Source organism: Crocodylus siamensis, chromosome 14, assembly GCF_052110815.1.
Source record: "Crocodylus siamensis isolate JL-2025a chromosome 14, ASM5211081v1, whole genome shotgun sequence".
Classification (NCBI taxonomy): domain Eukaryota; kingdom Metazoa; phylum Chordata; order Crocodylia; family Crocodylidae; genus Crocodylus; species Crocodylus siamensis.
The window spans coordinates 18109000-18131084 of NC_143408.1; the positions used below are offsets into that span (position 1 = coordinate 18109000).

Consider the following 22085-nt stretch of genomic DNA (forward strand, 5'->3'; position numbering starts at 1 on the left):
TGAAGCCTGCTCAGCTGAATTCCACACATAGCAAAGGGCTGTAAAAAGTTAAACGATCACTGGAAGAGGAACAGCACATATAAAATAAACTGCTGTATATCCAGTACCTAACCTTCCAAACAATGTAATAACCTTGGATGCCCTGTTAGTCCCCATACTATCCAAGAGGTTTACCAAAAAAGCAGTTCAATAAAGCAATGAACTAGGAAGTTTCTAAGCAGTTCAATAAAGCAATGAACTAGGAAGTTTCTAATTGTGTGTGTGTGTGTGTGTGTGTGTGTGTGTGTGTGTGTGTGTGTGTGTGTGTAGATCTATCTATCTATCTAGAGATATATTAGAATGCTAATTTAAATGGTTATTAAATATTTAACCATGCGGATAGGTGACTACTATAAGGGCCCAGTGAGAAACATCCTTTATGGAAGAAGAAACACTTTAGATATTTAAGAACACTCCCATTTTTTAGTTCCTGTTGCCAAGACAGCTAAAAGACATTGTTCAAAATACATACCACAAACTGCATCTTACTCTGGGTACCTTACTTTCTTTTCACTGGAGCTGGTCAACTTTGGTTTTTTTTTTTGGAAACTAGAGAATAATTAAAAATGGTCACCATCTGGCATAAAGGGGCTAACCATTTGCAGCCCCTTCTGCTATTTGGCTTTCTTTTCAGCAGCCTTGGCTTCTTTAAACTCTCTCACAGGGGCACGTATTACTGAAGAGCGGTGATAAAGTCTGAACCAGCTTTTTAAGGTGAACTGCTTCCTGGTACTGTCTACTGTTTGCATTTAAACAAGTGACCATAGCTCTCAAAGAAATCTCAGAGAAGGTTATAAAATATAAGACAACTAGTGGTGCTAATCTACTCCTACATCAGAATCTGGATTTTAAGAAAGTTGATAGTCATTTACTTCTGATAGTTTAGCTACAGCCAAAAGCAGTGTCCAGCTTTCAGACACTTAAGACCAATGAGAGGTCCACCAACTTTAGCCACATGCTTAGGTCCCTATTTGTGTGCCTTCCTGTAGAGGTGCACCAATACAGCAGTCTGATATCGGATCGGTACCAATATAAAAAAACCTGGTTGTATTGGACAGTGGCCCTATGGGGTTGATCATCTGGCTGATAAATGACTGTGCTGCGCACGGCCGCATCACAGCACTCAGGCAGCAAGAAGCACAGCTGGCAGCATGGAGAGCTGCCTCTAGCTGGTCAGTCCAGTGTGGTGGAAGGGGAGGGAAGAGGACTTGGGGGGTGGGAGGCAGATCAACACCCCCTGCGGTGAGGGAGGGGGCTGGGACAGGAGTAGGCACTGCCCAGATGGGGCATGTGCCCCCACAGATATGCGCTGGGCAAGGCGGGCTGCATGCGACTCTTCTTGGTAGGGGCTGGACTTGGAATGGGCACTAGTGGTGCTGCGAGGATGCTGCATCCATCCCAAATTTCGCTGCCACTCCACTCCCAGCACTGCCGCCGCCCAGCTCAATGCCTCACCTCCACCCACGCGCCGGGAAGAGCCGTGCCCTCTGAGGGTGCAAGCAGTGGTGGGACCTGCCCTCCCCATGAGCTGCCGCTCCAGCCCCCCACCCTGCCTGGGCAGTGCCTGCCCCTACCCTCTCCCTCACCGGGGTGGGCATTGATTGGCCACCACCACACCCCTTCCACCACACTGGACTTACCAGCTGGAGGCAGCTGTATTGGAAATCAGATCGGTATCCCCCGATATGCCTCCTTAAATATCTCCTCGGGATTAGCCCCAAAAACCTCTATCGGTGCACCCCTACTTTCCTGAAGTTTGGGCATGCTCTGTACTGAAAGTTGTACCACTTTGATAAGTACAATACATGGTACAAGCCCCTTAGCATGGATACAATTATATTAATATAAAATGCTTTATACTGGCTATTTATATCTTCTTTATAGAAAGGGGAATACTTCTACAGTACTTGTACACCGATATATATAACTGTATCCTCATCAGGGCTTTTACCAGCAGACCAGGCCTTTGTTTTCCCTGAATTGGTCACTAAAATTCACTGCACCTAAATATTTTAAGAGAAAAAAAATATATCTTTACTTCTTTAAAGTGAGGAAAAGAAATGTGAGCTGTCCCTGTGCAATGCATAAGATTTCTTTCCATGTCTTCCCTCCTTATAGCAGTACTATTTCAAAATGCAAATTAATTGCCAACCCCCTGCTGTTCTTTGCATGGCTGAGGCATAAAGAATGTCTTTCATCAAGGCTATACTTCCGGTTGCTGCAGAAGCAGGTTGGAAAAGGGTAGAAATGATGTCTTCTAGGAATTTAACAGCTTGTGCTTTTCCCCTCAGCTCCATACAGCTCAGAGGACTCCAATTTCATCAGAGAGATGGCGTCTCTACACAAGATCTGTAATGCTCTCCCTCACTGTGCTCACCCACGTGATAGGAGCTTGGCTTCTATCAGCCTGGTGGAGGGCACACTGGAGCAATAAAACAAGTACCCATCAGCTTTGGAAACTGGTCCCAAATGACAGGCCTATGTGAAGTGGCAAGTATTCTATTTGGATTTGGCCGATTCAGAGGGACAGTGATTCAATTCGGAGATTTGAAATCACTGTTCCAATTCAATTTGGCTGAATTGGATGAAAAGATTCAGCGCCACTTTGGAGATCTGGCCATAGACTAAACAGGCAGCACATCCCCCACCCCACCCCCGCCGCCCCTCTCCCCAAGTCCCGTGGCCGCCCCCCGGTCCCGGCTGAGCAGCTTGTCCCAGCCCCAGCCCCAATCCCTCCCTCCCCGCGGGGGCACTGATCTGCCCCCTCCCGCAGTTCCTCCCTCCCTGCCTGCTCACCACAACAGACTTACCAGCTGGAGGCAGCTGTGCCCAGCATGGTGAGGACTGCTGCCTGTTTAGTCTATGGCCGTACCTCCAAAGTGGCGCTAAATCTTTTCCGAATTGATTCAGAGGCGTCCGATTCAATCTGGACCTTTTAACTGATCTTCTGATTCGACCTTTTAACTGATCTTCTGATTCGATTGGGATTCGGAGATTCGGCCACCAAATCTGGCCGAATCTTCTCCAAATCCAATTGGCTACCAAAGCTTTGCACAGCCCTACCAAACAACTCAAAACAGTTGACCTTCAAAGGTATCAATGCTCATTTTAATAGCACTCCTAGGGTGGTATATGGGGCTGTGGTAGGTGAGGTGTTCTCTTGGCATCAACTGTATGGATCAGCTGATTCTTGTTGGCATAGGACTCTGCTAGGACACGAGGATTGGTTAGTAACCCCGTTATGAAGATGAAGAAACAGAGATAAGAGTCAAGTAATTTGCCTGCAATCACAGGGAAGCTGTAGGAGACTTGTGTTCTCAGCTAGAGCACCTGTTTCTTACTGAGCTCTTGTCTCTCTCTTTGACCATGTAGGTCACTCGTTACAGATTCCTTTATAAAGTGATTGAAAGCAACAATAATACAAGCAATCTTAGATTTAAATACATCTGTTAAGTAGTGGGCTTCAGGATAGAAACTAACCAAACAATCAAACTCAATAGTAACAAGCTAGCCGGCCAGAGTAACAGCTGGCCAGGACAGCCATATAAAAAAGGGGTCTGGATGATGTTAGGACTTGCAAGGCAAAACACTCAAATGGGCTATAAAGTCATCCAGAGCAGCTTTCCTGAATTACTGCCCCGTAATGCAACTTTACAAGTTGCTTCTTCCGGTTTACGACGTGATTGTGTGGAACTGCGATAAATGCTGTGTGAAACAGATTTAAGGGAAACTACAGGCACAAGACAGTACTTCTGTGCTATGTAAAATAAAGGTAACAGAAAGCAATAAGGGGCCACAGGCAACAGCTGGAAGGTTTGGAATGACAAACAGATCGCACAAAAACACAACATATAAATGTGCCAATCAGCCTTCTCCACTAGCTAATGAAAAAAAATGCACTTGAAACCCATCATGGGTAAAACATGTCTTTATAGATAGAAACACAGACACACAGGCATGCTTTAAAATGTTTAAGTCCTTTCAAAGATTTGACTGATGCGAGAGACATTCTGTTCGCAGATCCCAGGGAATACAGTCAGTGCCTATAAAACTAGTAGACAGCTTTTAAAACACTCTCCCTGTACATGTACATACCTTTGTATGTAATTTTAATTAGGTCTGGCTGAAGGAAATACACAGCAAACTAGGTTCTGTCTTCTTATACTAATTAGATGCTTACTTTGAGTAACTGAACTTCTTTTAATGGCTCTTGGCAGAATAAGGCACTATTAAGGATGGCAGAAGAAGGGAGAGCTCTCTGTTTTCACATTAGAGTGCACTGAACCTGGAGAACATAAGAAAGGGCCCAGCTACCAATTTCTAAGCCTCAGGTCGACATCTTGCACATGGGAGCTCAATTTTATTAAGGTAGCGGCCACCATCAAACTTATCAAAATGCCCCAAGGTATTTATCTATCTGTACAACAGACTTGTGAGTTAGGCCAGGTCTCTTCCAAGTCCCTAAGAGCCCATTTGAGCATCCAGACCCTGGGCATTCATTTCTAACAGGATGAAAGGCAGTAGTTCCCAAACTAGGGATCGCCATTACTCACTATCTATGAACACCATTACTCATAGATAGTGAACCTGTCCTAGAGATAATCAATTAAAGGCTGGATCAGAAAGTGGCCAACTTTGCCATTCAGTTCCAAATTTTCCATTCACACAATCTAACTCTGCATGCAGCAGTTAACAAACCTATGTGTAGGCACAAGAAGTTATTGGTTAAGCAAAGCTGTTGATGCGGTTGCTAAGATTCAAGTCTTAACTGTTCCCAAAATAATTTGGGACCTAAACCCTGGGATTATTAGTTTCATGTGATTATTTGTGTTATCTGTACTGCATTAGTACCCAGAAGCCCTGACCAGGAGTGAGGTCATGTTGCACTGGGTGCTAAGAAAACATTAAAAGACAGACAGGCTCTGGGGCAAAGATCTTGCAATGGGAATATACTTCATTCTTTCAAATAGCTGCTCCTCGAGGATCTCTAGAAGGAAAAGAAATGACCAATGGAGGCCACTTTGAGTAAGAATTCCATTTGGGCCTTGGTAACACTTCCAAATTACACAAAGGCCCCATAATTTCACAGACTGCCCTTATATGTCACATTACGGATACAATTAATGAAAGAAAAAGAGGAAATAAAAAAGCCCACACACATTTGTGGATTTAGGTAGTTTCCCCACTGTTAATTAATATTCATTCCTTAGGTATAATTTTTCCCTTTGGTTTGTTGTTGTCCAATAAACGTGAGAGATGGCGATGGAAACAGGGCCAATGCACATGTCGGTGTTGCAGCATCAAGAAAGACCAAATGAAGTCTAAATACTAAATCAAGACCTACAACTGTGGTTTTCTTCATAACTTGGCCAAGAGTCAAGGGCAACCAGACAGACATTATTTATATTTAAAATCACTAATGATTAATAAGGGGCTACTCAAATGAGTGTTAGGAACCAGAGAGATGACAGAGCAGTTGTGAAGTCTTTCTTGAGCTAGACAACCTAACAGGAATGGAGCTGGTTTTCCCCCTGCCCACATAGATCCTCCCAACTGAAATTTCGTCTCACATCTTTTCTTGTTCAAACCTGCTTTTCTAAGCACATTCGTCCTTTAGCGAAGCCTGTAACAACTTACTACTGAAAAAATTAAATAAACAGTGGGCAGGTGGCAAATCACAGATGCCAGGACTCCGGTGCTATTAAACACCAAAGGAACCAGAATAGGTGTTGACGTAACTGGAAACCCCAAGGTGGCACAAGCGCCTTGCTTTACGAATTATTTTAAAAGCACATAGGAATAAAACCCTTTTGTAAGCAAACGGGAATGGAGGGGGCTTACCACCAGCAGGATTGGTGCCCTTCTCCATTATCCTGTGTGCCATCCTAATAACAGAGAGAGATTATTTTATCAGGTATCTAAGAAGGCAGCAAGAAAGGCTTCAGGACATGCGTTACACACAGGCGGTTCTCTCCAATGTTCCTCGATATGCAAGTAGTTACCCCAAGTTACCCATGGCACCAGTTCTGACTGCACATAAAATACGGCTTACCTTGCTCCTTTCGAACGTGTGTTATGCTATGCGCTAATGTAAAAAACACATCCATATGACTATTTTAATCAGCTGCCTATCAGAATACCTGCTACAACACTTTCCTTGCACTGGGTGTTACTGTCCATATTTTACAGATAGGAAAATTGAGGTACAGAGAGAGAAGAGCCTTGTCCATTGCTACACCCGGTAAGACCAAACCAGGAGCCAGACTACTAGTTTAGTTTCCAAACCACTGAACCACCCCTCTCCCCATTGCCCACCTTGTTTATAACAACCCAGTACCCAGGTCTTGACTCTTAAGAGTTAATTAATAATATTCTTCCCATTTGGGGTTAAAAGCTGAAGAATTACTTCTTAGTTTTCCTAACAAAAAGTCTGGTCTTTGCTTCCATCCTTACTTGTGCCATAAAAGGAAGAACAAAGAGATTTCCCTAGTCAAAGCAATGCTGAACATGCCTCTCTCCCAGCTGGTGATGAAACATGTATTGTGTAGGAAGCCTAGGGTGTTTTTCAAATGACTCCTCACCACTGGGAGAAGTATTTAGAAGCTAAAGAAGTCAACAAGCACTAAAAAATAAATGGAGGCAAAAAACTCTTAAAGTCCCTTCCATGCCAGACCTCTTAACAGAACTGTTCTGCACAATGAAAATCAATACCTCTCCAGGGGGGATTAATTCAGTCACCCTTACTGGTAGAGGGAGACCTGAAAGAGAACAATGGAGCTCAACAGCCTCCAAATATATGAAGATTTTCATTCTGCAGGGAAACTTTACGGCTCAAGGCAATCGTTCAATTTGCAGCTCAACTGGAAGACAGATGAAAATGAGAGACACGAGGCACTCTCTGCATCCATATGAAATGTGCTGTTCAGCTGTCACAAGTAGAGAGCATTAGTTTCACTGAGGATGGCATGCTGCAGTCTGAATCCAGGGAGCGGCAGCACAGTCCAATGGCTGGAGCACAGGACTACATTGGCAGGCCTCGATTCCATCTCCAAATATCTTTGCTCGATCTACTGGACAAATTTGCTTTAGCTCCCTGACAGTTTCCCCATCTGCGAACAAGAATCACCAGGATGTTGTGCTTGTTAAAGGCCACTGAGGACCTAAAGCACTTGCTAAATGCTAAGCATTTTTTTTCTTCACACTTCTGACCTTGCTTCCTATTTTAAAAGGGCAGAAACCTTTACTTAGAAAACAGGGAGAGGGCATATCTCTAACAGTCATGGGAAGGATGGTTTCATGACTAAAACACCAGACTTGGGGGACAGGGATTTAATTTCCTCCTAGCACAACTGACTTAAGAATCCAAGACCCTTGATTTTCAGCGAGACTAACTTAGCTCCTAAGTGTCCAGGACTTTCAAAGTAGTCACTTTTGAAATGGGACTTAGGTGTTTTTGCAATGCTACTCTCTCTCTCTGATTCAGATCATCTGAAAAGCGAACTCTGTTCATCGGCAGGGGATGGAGACCAAAGCTCTGAGGTAAGCGGGAAGCAGGAGACCTGGAGGAAGAGCAAGCAGGAGGGGGCAAAAGGGGAGGTGTTCTCATACTTGCCGAGAAAGCAGGGCAATCAACTAGTTACCTTGGGTGCCTGTACATGAATGCACGGAGCCTGGGAAACAAGCAGGTTTCACACACTCACAGATCTATGACTTGACTGGGATAACAGAGACTGGGTGGGAGCTCGCATGACTGGAGCACTGTCGTGGATGGGGTCAAACCGTTCAGGAAGGACAGGCAGGGGAGAAGAGGAGGAGGAGTTGTGCTGTATGTAAAAGAGCTGTGTGATTGCTCAGACCTCCAGTATGACGTTGGAGACAGGGCTGTTGAAAGTCTCTGGATGAGGGTCAGAGGGGAGAGCAACAAGGGTGATGGCGTGGTGGGGGTCTGCTATAGACCACCAGACCGAGAGAAAGTGGTGGATGAGGCTTTCTTCAAAGAGCTAGCAGAAGTTTCCCGATCACAAGTCCTGGTTCTCATGGGGGATTTCAGTCACCCAGACATCTGCTGGGAGGTCAACACAGCAGCGCACAGGCAATCCAGGAAGCTTTTGGACAGTGCTGGGGACAACTCCCTGGTGCAAGTGTTGGAGCAGCCAACTAGGGGCCATGCTTTTCTCAACCTGCTGCTCACAAACAGAGATGAATTGGTGGGGAATGTAATAACAGACAGCAACTTGGGCAGCAGCAACCGCAAGTTGATTGAGTTCAGGATCTTGAGGAAAGGAAGGATGGAGAGCAGCAGAGTAAGGACCCTGGACTTCAGAAAAGCAGACTTCGACTTACTCAGGGAACTCATGGGCAGGATCCCCAGGGAAGCCAGGCTGAGGGGGAGAGGAGTCCAGGAGAGCTCGCTGCACTTCAAAGAAGCCTTACTGAGAGTGCAGAAACAAACCATCCTGATGCACAGGAAGACTGGCAAGTGTGGCAGAAGACCAGCTTGGCTTAGTAGGGAACTCTTCAGTAAACCAAATCACAAAAAGGAAGCCTATAAGAAGTGGAAACTTGGACAAAACTTGGAATATAAGCAGGACCAAAGAGCAATTGGAGTTACAGCTAGCAAGGGACATGAAGGGAACAAGAAGGGTTTCTACAAGTACGTCGGTAGCAAAAAGATCAGGGGAAGTGCAGGTCCCTTACTGAATGGGGGAGGCAGCCTTGTGACAGAGGATGCAGAAAAGGCTGAAGTGCTCAATGCCTCCTTAACCTCAGTCTTCACAGGCAAGGTCAGTTCCCAGACGACTGCACCGGGCAGCACAGTTTGGGGAGGAGGTGAGCAACCCTTAGTGGTGAAAGAACAAGGTAGGGACTATTTAGAAAAGCTGGATGTGTACAAGTCCATGGATTGGATGGGATGCACCCGAGGATGCTGAGGGAGTTCGCTGACGAGATTGCAGAGCCACTGGCCATCAGCTCTGACAACTCATGATGATCAGGAATGGTCATGGATTACTGCCCATATTTTGGAAAGGGAAGAAAGAGGATCCACGGAACTATAGACCAGGCAGCTTCACCTCAGTCCCTGGAAAATCATGGAGCAGGTCCTCAAGGAATCCATTTCTAAGCACTTGGAGGAGAAGGCGGCGATTCGGAACGGTCAGCATGGATTCACCAGGGGCAAGTCATGCCTGCCCAGCCTGATTGCTTTCTATGATGAGGTGAATGCAGGGAGACCGGTGGATATAGTGTACCTTGATTTTAGCAAGTCTTTTGATATGGTCTCCCACAACATTCTCGCAAACATGCTAATGAAGTATGGGCTGGATGAATGGACTGTAAGGTGGATAGAAAACTGGCTGGATCATCAGGCTCAGAGGGTAGTAATCAATGTCTTGATGTCTAGATGGCAGCCGGTATCAAGTGATGCACTCCAGGGGTCAGTCCTGGTGCCAGTTTTGTTCAATGTCTTCATCAACAACTTGGAAGATGGCGCAGAGCGCACCCTCAGCAAGTTTGCAGATGACGTCAAGTTGGGGGGAGTAATAGATACACTGGAGGGTAGGGCTAGGATTCAGAGTGACCCAGACAAATTGGAGGATTGGGCCAAAAGCAATCTCATCAGGTTCAACGAGGACAAGTGCAAAGTCCTGTGCTTAGCACAGAACAATCCCATGCCTGGTACAGGCTGGGGTGTTAGCATAATAGAGACAAAAGCAAACAGGGTAATGTCTGTAAAAAACAATCCAGACCAGCAGCAAAGTACTCACCCATCTCGTCACAGGCACTCTCAGTCCAGGGCCCTATCCACTTCGCCATCCTGTCAGTTCAGATTTAAACTCTCCAATAGAGACTATACTTCATCTGTGTTTATAAATTCCTTTGTAGATTTGCAGGCCTACATAAACCCAATTCTTCTTATATGCCTAACTTCCACTAATAAAACAAAGCATTCACCAGCAGATGTCAACGTTCAGTGTTTACTAAGGTTTAGCTGTTAGTATTTTAAGTTTTAATATTAAATATATGCATTGCTGAGATGTGCCTGTTCTTCAAACCAAGTAACCACATAATCCTGCCATGGTCTTTATTTTCCCTTGAGGCTTTTCTCCTCCTTTTCTCTCAGTTACTCTTACTCATCACCTCAGATCTAAAACTAAGAACCATTTCTGCAAAAACTTATTCTTTCTTACTCATGTAAACAGTTGCGTTGAATTCAGAGGAACGACTTATGCAACTGTAACATGGGATCAAATCTTAGACTTTGTTTTAACTGAGCTGTAAAGTATTTTGCATACTTCCAGGTAGAAGAAATGTAATGATAAATATTGGACCCATGTCTGAGAAAAGCCAGTTTAAGAATCATAGAATCACTGAGTCGGGAGGGACCTGGACAGATCATCGAGTCCGACCCCCCGCCATGGGCAGGAAGGAGCACTGGGGGTGGCAGGGGTCATAAGACCCCAGCCAGGTGCCTCTCCAGTCTCCTCTTGAAGATTTCCAGGGAAGGTGAGAGCACCACCTCTCTGGGAAGCCTATTCCAGGCTCTGGCCACCCTTACCGTGAAGTAGTTCTTCCTAATATCTAACCTAAACCTCTCCTCCCTCAGCCTGTGGCCACTGTTCCTGGTGACTCCAAGGGGGCCCTGGTGACCAGACTTTCTCCGAGTCCCTGCTGGTGGCCCCTGATAAGGTTGTAGGCAGCCACAAGATCCCCCCTCGGTCTCCTCTTGCGCGGACTAAAGAGATTCAGGTCCCTCAGCCTCTCCTCATAGGGCTAGCCACGGAGGCCCCCAACCATACGAGTGGCCTCCTCTGGACCCTCTCCAGATTTTCCATGTCCTTCCTGAAGTGCAGAGCCCAGAACTGGACGCAGGACTCCAGCTGCAGCCTGACCAGTGCTGCACAGAGGGAGAGCAAGACCTCTCGGGCCCTGGTAGTGATGCCCCTGTTGATGCAGGACAGGGTGCGGTTGGCTCTGCCCGTTGCTTCGTTGCACTGGCGACTCATTCATCCTGGAGTCAGTCCTGACTCCAAGATCCCTCTCCGCCTGTGTGCTGCCAAGAGGGTCAGCCCCTAACCTCTAACCATAATGCTGGTTCCCTCTCCCCAGGTGCAGCACCCTGCACTTGTCCTTGTTGAACCGCATCCTGTTCAGATCCACCCATTTCCCTAACCTATCCGGGTCTGCCTGGATGCGGTCCCTGCCTGCCGGTGTATTCACTTTACCCCACAGCTTGGTGTCATCAGCTAACTTGAACAGGGTGCTCTCCACACTCTCATCCAGGTCACTAATGAAGCTCTTTATAGCTCTTTAGAAAAATGGGACTAGAATAAATCCTTAGCAGGGGGCTTTGCCAGTGATCACTTGATAATTCTCAACATCCAGAACTCAACTATGGCTCCATTCTGCATTTCTGGAGAGCATATAAATGGGCTGTCATCTGTTTCAAAGCTATCCCGTGTAGAAGTTTTTTTCTTGAACCATACAGAGTCTTTGGGGACTGTGAACCAATGCGTCAAAAATTATTATTGACCTATAAAAAGGATTTCTGTGAATTGAAACCTGATGCAATGTTTTGTGGATGCAAAGTTGTCTGTATCTTTAGTGTTATGTGCTAGTAGTTCCTCTGAAAATGTTCTCTGAGCTCCTGTATGATCTCTGAGATGAAAGGATATTATTGTGTCCATCTCCATCTAACTCACATAGGGTCTCATGTTATCTCAATCCCCTTTAAACAGATCACCAGGCTATGCTTTATAATTGGCTTTGAGACTAACGCATCTAAGGCTTCACAGTAACAGATGCTTAAAATGCTGCACGTACACATGGTTTGATTTACTGGAACACAAAAATGTCTCCACAAAACTAATTCCTCAGATTACATCACTTGGAATACAGGTCAAGGAGCTGAACTGCACTGAAAAAAACCCAACCCTGCTGTGAGAAATGGAGACCTGGCCCCTGTTAGCAACATCCAAATTGGATCTGCTTCACTCTCTGGGGAGCTAGGAAAGAGTTATTAAGTCAAGATCGAAAGCAACTGGAAACTCCTTCAATGATGAGACCTCATTAACACAGCACAGCCATGCGCATGGAGGTGTGTGTGATGGGTTGAAACCTGGGACTAGCCCTCAGCTGCTTGGCTCTCAGGAAAATACAGTGTCGAGGATCTGCATCTCTCCTAATGAGTAGGGATGATGACAGGGCAGGACACTAAGAAGAGCTGGAATTAGCTTCAGTCTTATGTAGCTGAAGGGAACAAGAGGAGGGACAAGCACTTTCTGTTCCCGCATAACAAGCTTATTCTGCTGGCCTGCTTTTTGAACCTCTTGATTTCCCCCACTGCAAGTTAATATTGAATAGTTTTACAGTGGCTCGATGACAAAGCAGCCATTCCAGATCCACTGCTTAGGTGGGACACAGACTCAGTGTCTGCTTCCACACCAGCCACGCTCTAATTCTTAGGTACTTTTCTAGCCCCAGCAAAAATGAGCCCTAAACTTCTGTGAACCTGTGAGGCCTCCACTGGTTCAAATTAACAAGGCAGTGAACCTTGCCATAGTCCTGATGTCGTAAATACAATCTGATTCCAAAACTGGTAGTAAAATACTTAATGCGAGCAGCAAAATTAGCTTTCAACACATGCAGCTCTGCATAAACACATCCCCTCCCCACCAAGACATCTGCAGGAACAGAATCTACATTACAACCGGAGGAAACTAAGTAGAGAAAGCCCCCTGCACTACCTTGTTTTCCTCCCTCAAAACAAAAGCCATAAAACACGAGGGTACGGACTTTGCCAGGTTATACTGGCCACTTCCCGCGATCCGTGATCTTTTTTGTTAACCAAAAAACAACGGGAGAAAAAGCCGACATAAGCTGGGAGGCAAGGCCGTATCCCTGACCAACCACCCGGGGCCCTGCTCTGCCTGCTGCTTTCCTCAAAGCCATCAGGAGGGAGATGCTGCTTACGGCAGTAACTTCTGATCAGCTGGAACGAAATCTATTGAGAGTTGCTTCCCTTGCTCTCTTCTTCCTGCGTGTTGTGGTACGCAGCAGTCATGATGCAATTCTAGTTCACTGACACACTCTCTCCAGTAATAGATGTTGTGTATGGGAAGAGCCAGCAATGGATATGTATTCTCCTTGGAGCACACACCTGTTTCCTGACTCTTATTTTAGTGGTGGATGGGGACTAAAGGAACAGCAGGCAGGCAGCTGAGATGGGTTTGAGAAAAGTAACATTCTGAGATGAAAAGTAAAATCCAATGAATTGCTTCAGCTTTGGTATTTTAAGGAAAAAAAAGGCAGATGGAAAGATCTGGGTTGTAGACTGTGCCCGAATCACACAAAAAATGGGTAGGGAGATATTTATAGGCTTCAAAGAAAATAGTGACTTAACAATGCATCTGGTAACTAAGATTCAAGAATCAACACAAACACTTAGTTGTTTCTTTCTTACCATCATGGCCCGAGTTGAGGAGATGCTCTCCCAGGTCACAGCCAAACACTCTCTCCTTCAGGATCCCGCGCTGTTTCAGTTTCTGCTTTGTTGGGCGAGACTTCATGAAGGTACGCAGGAAGGTGATGAGCTTGCCGTGCTTTTTTGACACTGCACAATAAAACAAAACCACCATATGTTACATCCAGCGTAACTGGGGGACACGATGCAGCTGAGCGCAGGAGGCCAATATTGATTATTTATGCAAGCAAGTGCTCTCAATCCCAACATTAAACGAAGACTCTTCAGTATTTGAGCCAAGGCAGGTACGAAAGGCTGTAACAGAAGAACCAGATTTAAAGAGGTACAAATTTGCAATGCATCTATTGCAGGAAATGTACAGAAATCACTGCCATTCAGTACACTGACAGGCAGCACCCGAGAGCTGCAAATTGTATGCTACCCCTGGCAGAAAGCAAAATAATCTGCTCCCACGCCCAAGATGACACAGTGCATGATCCCATAAAGGGTCTCAGATGCTTTGCTATCGATTTCTGTGGGTGTGGATTAGGGCTCCCAGGCAGCAACCTATGGCTTAATAATGTTTGACTGCCTTCAATAATGTTTGTACAACATCTAGAAGATGGAAAGCTTTATACGGATGAAGGGCCTGCTTTTCAGAGCACCTGCAGTGTCCCTGGACTTCATGTGCAAGTGTGGGTGCTTGGCACTCCTGGAGCCTGAGCTCTAAGCATTATTAACGTCCTCAGTTCCTTTCAGCTGCTTGTCAGGTAGGTGAATTGCTATCCTTATTCAAAGGATGGAAAACTGGAACATAAGAATTGGCACAAGAGTTTGCCCCCTCCAAAAGGCCACAGAATGAATCAATGGCAAAGACGAGAATAGAACCAGTGAGTCCTGGACTCCTAACCTCCTGTTCCTAGACAAAGCCAACAAAGCTGTTTCTCTGTATTTCGCTATCAAGCTGAGAAAAGACCTTCCAAGTCCACTAAGGAATGCAATCTACAATCAGTTCAATGGAGATTTGCACAGATAACTGCCATTCTGGAGGAGACGAGAAGCGAGAGCTACACAAACAGCTTGCATGTAAATAGGAGTAGCAGACCTAGCATATATTTGAATCAGAAAGCAAGACAATGTTCTTCAATATCAGCTTTTCTTCCCAAGACACCCCTCCAAAAGCAGTAAGGTAGCACAAAAGAATGCTCTTCCTAACAAAAGTGCCATTGTACATGTGATTTAAAAGCAATTTGGCTTCAAGAAGAGTTCTATTTTTTTTTTTAAAAAGAAGAAAAAATCTGAATCACCAGGTATAAAAGGACTTGTTTTGTCAAGGAGCCTTTATAGTACCATGAAGTTATAATGGTCCCTGTAGCAGTATGCTGCAATACTAGCAATCAGATTAACCACCTTCCTCAAACACCAGAGAGCTGCGAAACCTATAGTTCACCTGATTTTGAACTCTTAACTACAGTAATCAGAATTTAGGAGAGATGTCAACTTAAACAGAAAAAAGGCAACACAGGTACCCACGGACAAAGGCATATTTTTCTCCGAGGGCCATTACTGCTCTGTAATATTGCACTTAAACTTTATATTTCTTGAGCTGCTTTGGAATTTGGGATTCTGCAAACAGAAGGGTGATTGCAGCAAACCTTTAAGGGGAGGTGACTTTTCTTCCTCTTTGTCAATTAGCTATCACGAAAAAACTTATCCCAGAAGTAAAGAACTGCCACCACTATACTTAGGAAAAAAATTATAGTAGTTTTATGCTTCCCTCCCCTTCCTTCCCCCCCCCAAAAGGCTCCAGGCAGCTTACAGTAAAAGTAATAAAAGTCATAAAAGCAGATTAAACAAATAATAAAACAATTCTCCAAGTAATACCCCAAAACTTAGCCTCACCTGCTAACAGCCAGATCAAGTAAGGGTTTATACGGCCTACCCTACCCTCTGCAATAGCAATGGACCTTCCTTCTCTTGCTGAATATTGACACACTCCCTCTGCTCATCACAGACCAAAGCTAAAACCCTCTGCAATCAGTGGAAGGTTTTATTTCTCAAGGGTAGGACTGTCCCCAGGACCCTTTCCTCCCTCTAGTTGTACTCCATCATCGGGAAAGTTCTGTCTTTTTATTACGAAGCACTAAAGTATCAACTTCATCACATTTGTCAGGTGGTTTGTTGGGGGTTTTTTTGGATCTCCTAGCTAAAGTTACCTCTACAACTAAATGCATTTGAAAGATTGGAGAAAAAATATTTTTTCCTCTCATTTCTTTTCCTGTTCCACTCCCCAGAGCACAGCAGGTCAGACTGGGTGTACGTTAGTGACTGCAAAGCAGAGGCTGGGACCTTAGTTTTCTATCATTGTGCTTTCCCCTCCATCCAGGAAAAAAAAAAAAAAAAAAAAAAAAAAAAAATCAGCAGGGATCCTGGTTTTCTTAGCTTAAAAACAAAATCACAAATTCTCTGGTTTAAAAACCCCAAATCTGTGATTAAAATGAAACACCACTATATATATAAGTATCAATTGAACACGATATTTTATTGATATATTTACAATTGTAAAGCAATTTGGAAGCCTACCAGTGCCTCAATCACTATAGTGAAATTAATTCTAAGTACCTATAAATGTTGGTATTTGATTCTGGGTTTTTTAGCATAGAAAAATCAGAGCTTCCTCTGCCCCCTTTGCTCTTCAGGACATAGGTCCAGGACCCTCACCCCCCACCCACAGCCCCCATGGCCCTGCTAGTACCCCACCCCCCCAGCCCTTCTGCAGGGGTCCCCCAGGGGCCAGGGCTACAGAGCCAGGGACCCAGGTCTGCAGCCCCCTGCCCCCCCCAGCAGTGCCCAAGCCCCAGCTGCCACCTGCAGGAGGTGGAGGCTGCTGCGGCAGAACAGAGCCTCCCTCCCCCTCCCCTATGGATGGCATGGGCAAAGCGGAGCCCGTTGGGGGCAGGGGGGAAAGGCAGGTGCAGGCTGCTCAGTGCAGGTTCAGGCTTGGGTTCCCCACCCTGCTGCCCTCCCCCCGGGTCCTCCATGGGCCCGCAGGCAGGATCTGGCACGGCTAGGCAGGGAAGCTCGTTGCTGCTGCTGGGACCTCCAAACGGCTCTGTTGAGGCACCCCCTGCCCATCTGGCAACAACAAGGGACACAACTTTGTGCCAGCACCCCTGCTGCTGCCAGGTGGGCAGGGTGTGCCTCGCCAGGACACTACAGGGCTTGCGGCAGCAAGGAGCTTCCCCAGCCCGCAATGCCCTGCTGTGCTGGGTCCTGCCTGCTGGGCCATGGAAATCCTGGTGGGGGAGGGCAGCAGGGCAGGCAGCCCATCCCATACACAGATCTGGGGGGCACATGCTCCCCCTTGTAGTGCATGCAGCAGCAGGGAGTCAGCGCCCCCTGCCCCCAGAAGAACCACCTGTGGCTCTGTCCTGCCCGCCACCAGGGCCGTGTGGCCGCACATTGTGGCCCTGGGCCCCAAGCCCCATCCCAGCTGGGCAGCAGCCCTAGCCCAACTCCTCTCTCCCTATGGGGGCCTCAATCCTCCCTCCCCCCCGTAGACTTACATGCAGGAGCTGCTTCCCAGGCTGCCTGGTGTCCATGTGCGTGCATATGCACATGCCTGCCCCTGCCCCGCCCCCCCACAGCTGGACTGCCCTCCTCCTACTCTTCCATTACCTGGCCTGAGGTGTTTACTACACTGTAAAGCAGCCACTACAAGGAAACAAGTGCAGGGAGTTGTCTTTCCTTCTCTCTCAACAGCCTCCCAAGTCTCATTGGATGGAAACACCCATTTACCTGAGAGTGGTTTATAGCATTTGCATGGCACACTAAGAACAAGAGCAGACAGTAATAAAGTTAATGAAGGCAGCGGTAATGAGGATTATCATATTAACCATAATCCCTGGCCAGAGTGGGATGAGGGCACAAAAGGAGAAGGGAAGAAGCAGACAGCAAGGCTACTCTCCATTTTCACCATAGAGCTGCCAGCCGCAGTCCCTGCAGCGTAACACATGACACCCCCCAAGCTGACCTGCATTTTCAGGTCTCAGGGGCGAAAAACAGGGCAGAAAACAAAAAAAAATTGAATCCCTGATTGCTTGGCAAAACTGCAGTGCTTGAGAAACACCAGCTGTCACACGTAAACTGCAGGAAGTGGACAGAGCAGGCAGGAATAATAATCCACATTGGACTTCACTCCCTTGTTAGACTTGGATAGAGGATGCCTAGCCTCACACTGGCTATAAACCCAAGCCAGGATGATAAAACACTATAAATGCAAAGCCCATTCAGTTTGCTCCTCCCCGAGTGTTTACATAGAAGGTTATTAGGCAGCAGAGGACATGTGTATCTGAATAGCTGGTTTAAGGATCCAAGAAAACCCAAGAGCTTCACTCGCCACAGTCCAATATGAACTGCTGAATGAATCACCAAGCAGAACACATTGTGATCTTGGATTCGTGCCAGATCATTTTTTTTTTACTTAAAAGAAAACACGCTATGTTAACACAAGGAAAAACTTCTTCACAGTTTGTGCGTCCAGACTCTGGAATAGACTCCCAGCAGGGGTGGTGCACGCACCTACCCTGGAGATCTTCAAAAGAAGATTGGAAGCACACCTTGCAGGGGTTATTTGACCCCAGTGGTCTTTCCTGTCCAGAGCAGGGGGGCTGAACCCAATGATCTCACAAGGTCCCTCCCAGCCCTAGACTTCTGTGAAACTGTAAACAGTAGGATGATGATTGAGGCATATCTTATCCATCTTGCTGTGTCTCACAGCATCTTCCCAGCTGTTACTTACTAAGCCTTTTTAGTATCCTAAGCACTGTACAGAACAGGAAGAGATGTGATGCAAACTTGTGGGTAAAACTTTAGGGCCCATTTTCTATTGTTCACTCAGCTTCACAGGCATAGGCGATGTGCAGGGGGGATATCGGGGGGGGGGGGCATGTGCCCCCCCGCCCCTGCCTGGGCTGCCACTAACAGCAGTGCCTGTGGGAGCTTGCCAGATCTGGCCATGCCACTGCCTGCGGGTGCCCCCAGACTTGGGAGGCACCAAATTGCCCACGTTCACAAGTAGTGAAACCTCTCAGGTAGGCATGTCTGTACTTCTCTGTTTGGGCCTAACTCTGCTCCTGTTGTGCCCAGCCTTCTATCGACTGCCATGGGAGCAGACTGTGCATGGTCCTGAGATGTCCTGAACACCCCATATGGTAAGTCACACCCCGCAAAATTAAGCCTTAGTTAATAAACAGGGAAAACTCTTACAAGGGCTCTTAAGAAAATAACAAGTTCAACGAGCTATCCTGAATATTTATTTAAATAGATTAAAAAACACAGTATATAAACGTGTGAATGCATTTTCCAGCCTGGAAAATTCAAACTGGATGAACAACTAGATTAACAAAAACATTATTTTAAAATATTAAAAAAATTAGAAGCAACTCCATCAGCTGGACAGAGAACACTGGCTACTAGAAAAAGTGCCTTTAAGGGTTCGGCACAACTAATAAAAATGCTCTAAGTCAGAGGTGCTAAAACCCCAGCCTGTGGGGTCATATTGTCTGGCCTGCAGGGCTCCTCAAGGGTCTGGAAATTTGGTGCTTGGGGAGCAGTGGCAGCATTAACTGCTGCTCCCCCAGAACCAGATTTCTATACCTGTGGAGACTGGGGTGGAAGGCAGCACAGGGCTGGACTGGGGCAGTGCAGGGTCAGACCCAGGAACCAACCATTCAGCCAGCCCATGGAGCCAGAAGATTAGGTGCCACTGCTCTAGATGTACTGACGGCATGCACGATTGAAATGAAGTATTTTACTCTTGGTATTTAAGCAATGCCTGTTTAACCAACAAACAAGAAATCAGCCTGGGGTCTTAAATCAAGATCAATTTCAGGTGATTTTAAGCCACTCAACTGGTTTAGGTTAAAATAATTGCCTTGTTTTCTGCTCCATTAAATAGACTCTTCCATATAAGCTCCCATATTACACCTGCCTGCCAGTCCAAAGAGCTGCCAGTCTAATGCCTGAACAAATAAAGGTAACTGGAAGTTCAGTTATTGACAGTCTGCTGTAACATTTACATGGTTCTTTTGTTAAACCCATTTTCCCCTACCACAGCTTGAGAATAGTTCTCAGATTAAAACCCTTATGTGTACATAAGGATGATTCACTGCACAGAAGCTGGTTTTCCTCTGGACACAAGGAGTGAGAAAAAGCAAGACTCTATCCCATGATTTAAGAGTCAGAAAAGCAGGTACTTGCATACAGATGAGCCATCAGGGCTTAACAACAAGATACCAGGTAAGTCTTATTGTGCCAGTGGGGGAAGAAGGGACAGTATCTCCTTTGACTCTCAAAATAACAGCAATATCCTCTCATGCATGTTTAAATACAGCAGAGCAGGCCAGCAGCCACAGTTGCAGAGTCGGTTCCAAGCGTCTTGCAGAACAAATTTTTATGCCCTAAAGTTGTGCCATAAATTAGCCCTTTGCTGTTTCTAAGTGCCACTCTCCCTGATCTGCTTTCAGCTTCCTGCTCCACCACAGAATCATGGAAAATGTGGGTCGGAAGGGACCTCAGGAGGTCACCTAGTGATTCTAGTCCACCCCCTGTGAGCAACTGTGATTCCTGTCCCCATCCTGATCTGCAGGTTGTCACACGCAGAGGCTGCTTGTGCCATTTGTTGGCCAGCTTGTGCTTCAGTGTTCTGCTGAATCAGGGCAGTTAAAATATAAATAAGGAGTAATGCAAGCAAATAGTAAACTGAGCTCTCAACCCCTATTCAGCTTTTCCTTTAACCGTCTGGGGCTGGGGGGGGGGGATTATTTCAGCTGGAAGCCCACTTAAGGAGTTTTGGTGACATGTCAAGGGCCACATCCATCTCTTTCTTTTTCTCTCCCCTCCTTTGCTCCAGAACCCAGCCAGAGGTGTAGTTTGCCAGGAGCTGGTGGCATCAGCTGTAGACCCAGATGGGGACTTTCGCTCCAGAGGGCACAGTCAGGTGGCAGTGTCGGCTCTGGTTGCAGCCAGCAGGTTCTGGAGCCCCAATGTAGCACCCGACGGTAGCGCAGCTGACATGGCCACCCGCTCGGCATGGCAGAAGCTCCTGCCTGGGTCCACAGCTGATGGACCAGCAGGTTCTGAGTCAGGGCCCTGGGTGGGAGCTTCTGCCACATTGGGAAGGCAGCAGTGTCATCTGTGGATGCGATGCCACCAGCAGGTCCTGCATCGGGGCTCCTGAACCTGCTGGCAGCATCCACAGCTGATGCCGCTGCCCACCTGCTGTGGCAGCAGTCCCTGCCCAGGTCCACAGCTGATATCACTGTGTCAAAAGCTGATGCTGCCCACCCAGAGGCTGGAGCCGCCACCTCCACACACTCCAGATGCAATGAGTTGGTGGCCGGCCAGCTGTGGGCTGGATCCGACCCACAGGTAGTATTTTGCCAACCCTGCCCTAACTGAACCTTAACAGAATTTTCCAAAGTTCCTGCTTATGGGAAAGTACAAATACCAGTGAAAGTCAAAGGACCTCTTGCTGCTAAGTCTCTCAGGTGCTTCTAAATGCCCAGCACAAGCAAGAGCAAGACAGTCGCATGATAAAAGAAAGGGATGCATCTTAAATATAATCAGGGTTTGAATTACACTTTATTCCTGGGGAGAGGTCTGCAAAAAGAATTGGGTTGCCCATCACAATGCCCTAATAAAATCAGAGACCCCCCACCCCAGGTTATGATTTTCAAATCTTATAGGGGGGCTCTCATCTCTTATCGGAGGTCTCAGCCCCCCCAGACTCTCCCATAAATCGAACCCTGAACATAACCCCACCCTTGCTACTCCACTGTGACTTAACCAAATAACTGAGCCTCTCTAAGCCTCAGTTTCCCCATCTTTAAAATGAGGATATGACCATACTTACTTGACTCCAAGACAAGATTTTTCCCCCCATTTCCCTATGGGCAGGGGGTAAGTGATGGAGTACAGGCGACAGAGGGCAAGCTGCTCGACTCCCTCCCTCACCTGCTCACTCACTGCCTGCCCTACTTCTGCCTCTCCTACCACCTGCCCTCCCCCTGCACCCCTCATTGCAAAATAGGGGGAATGAATTTAAGATGATTCTCCAATAATTAGATTCTACACATGGAAAGTTACAACACATTTATAATTTGTCCATGTATAGATTCTATTTGGGGGGTGGGGGAGGTGTATCTTAAATTCAGGGTCATCTTGGATTCAGGTAAATACAGTAATCCTTCTGTCCTACTCCTGGATATTATGGATGATAAGCCACTGCTCTTTGTTACATGCTTGGACAGAACGTGGCCGAGTGCTAAGGGAATAAGGGTGCAGTGTGAAACAAACATTTTTCCAAGTTATATGTGGCCAGTACATACAAAGGGAAAGATGCTTATACCTAGGTTACCAGCTGGCATGCACAGATGAAGAGCATGCCAGCTACTTCTCCATATCACTTCTAATTTGAGATTTCATCACTAGGAAACAAAACCTTTGCCAACAAACTGGAGCTTCCCAGGAAGGAGTGCAGCAAAGCCTTTCTCCAAAATGACAGGTGGGTATATAGGCAGACAAG

At 46.5% G+C, this 22085-nt stretch overlaps 1 protein-coding gene across 7 annotated transcripts in view; it reads right to left on the minus strand.

The window, feature by feature from the left end:
* Positions 1-22085, minus strand: part of ARHGAP32 (Rho GTPase activating protein 32) — a 450132-nt gene that overhangs the window by 35616 nt on the left and 392431 nt on the right. For all 7 annotated transcript variants that reach the window (XM_090026884.1, XM_090026883.1, XM_090026889.1 and 4 more), the window contains one exon: positions 13499-13648. In XM_090026884.1, the coding sequence (XP_089883010.1) occupies positions 13499-13648 (150 nt within the window). The remainder of the gene's footprint in view (positions 1-13498; positions 13649-22085) is intronic.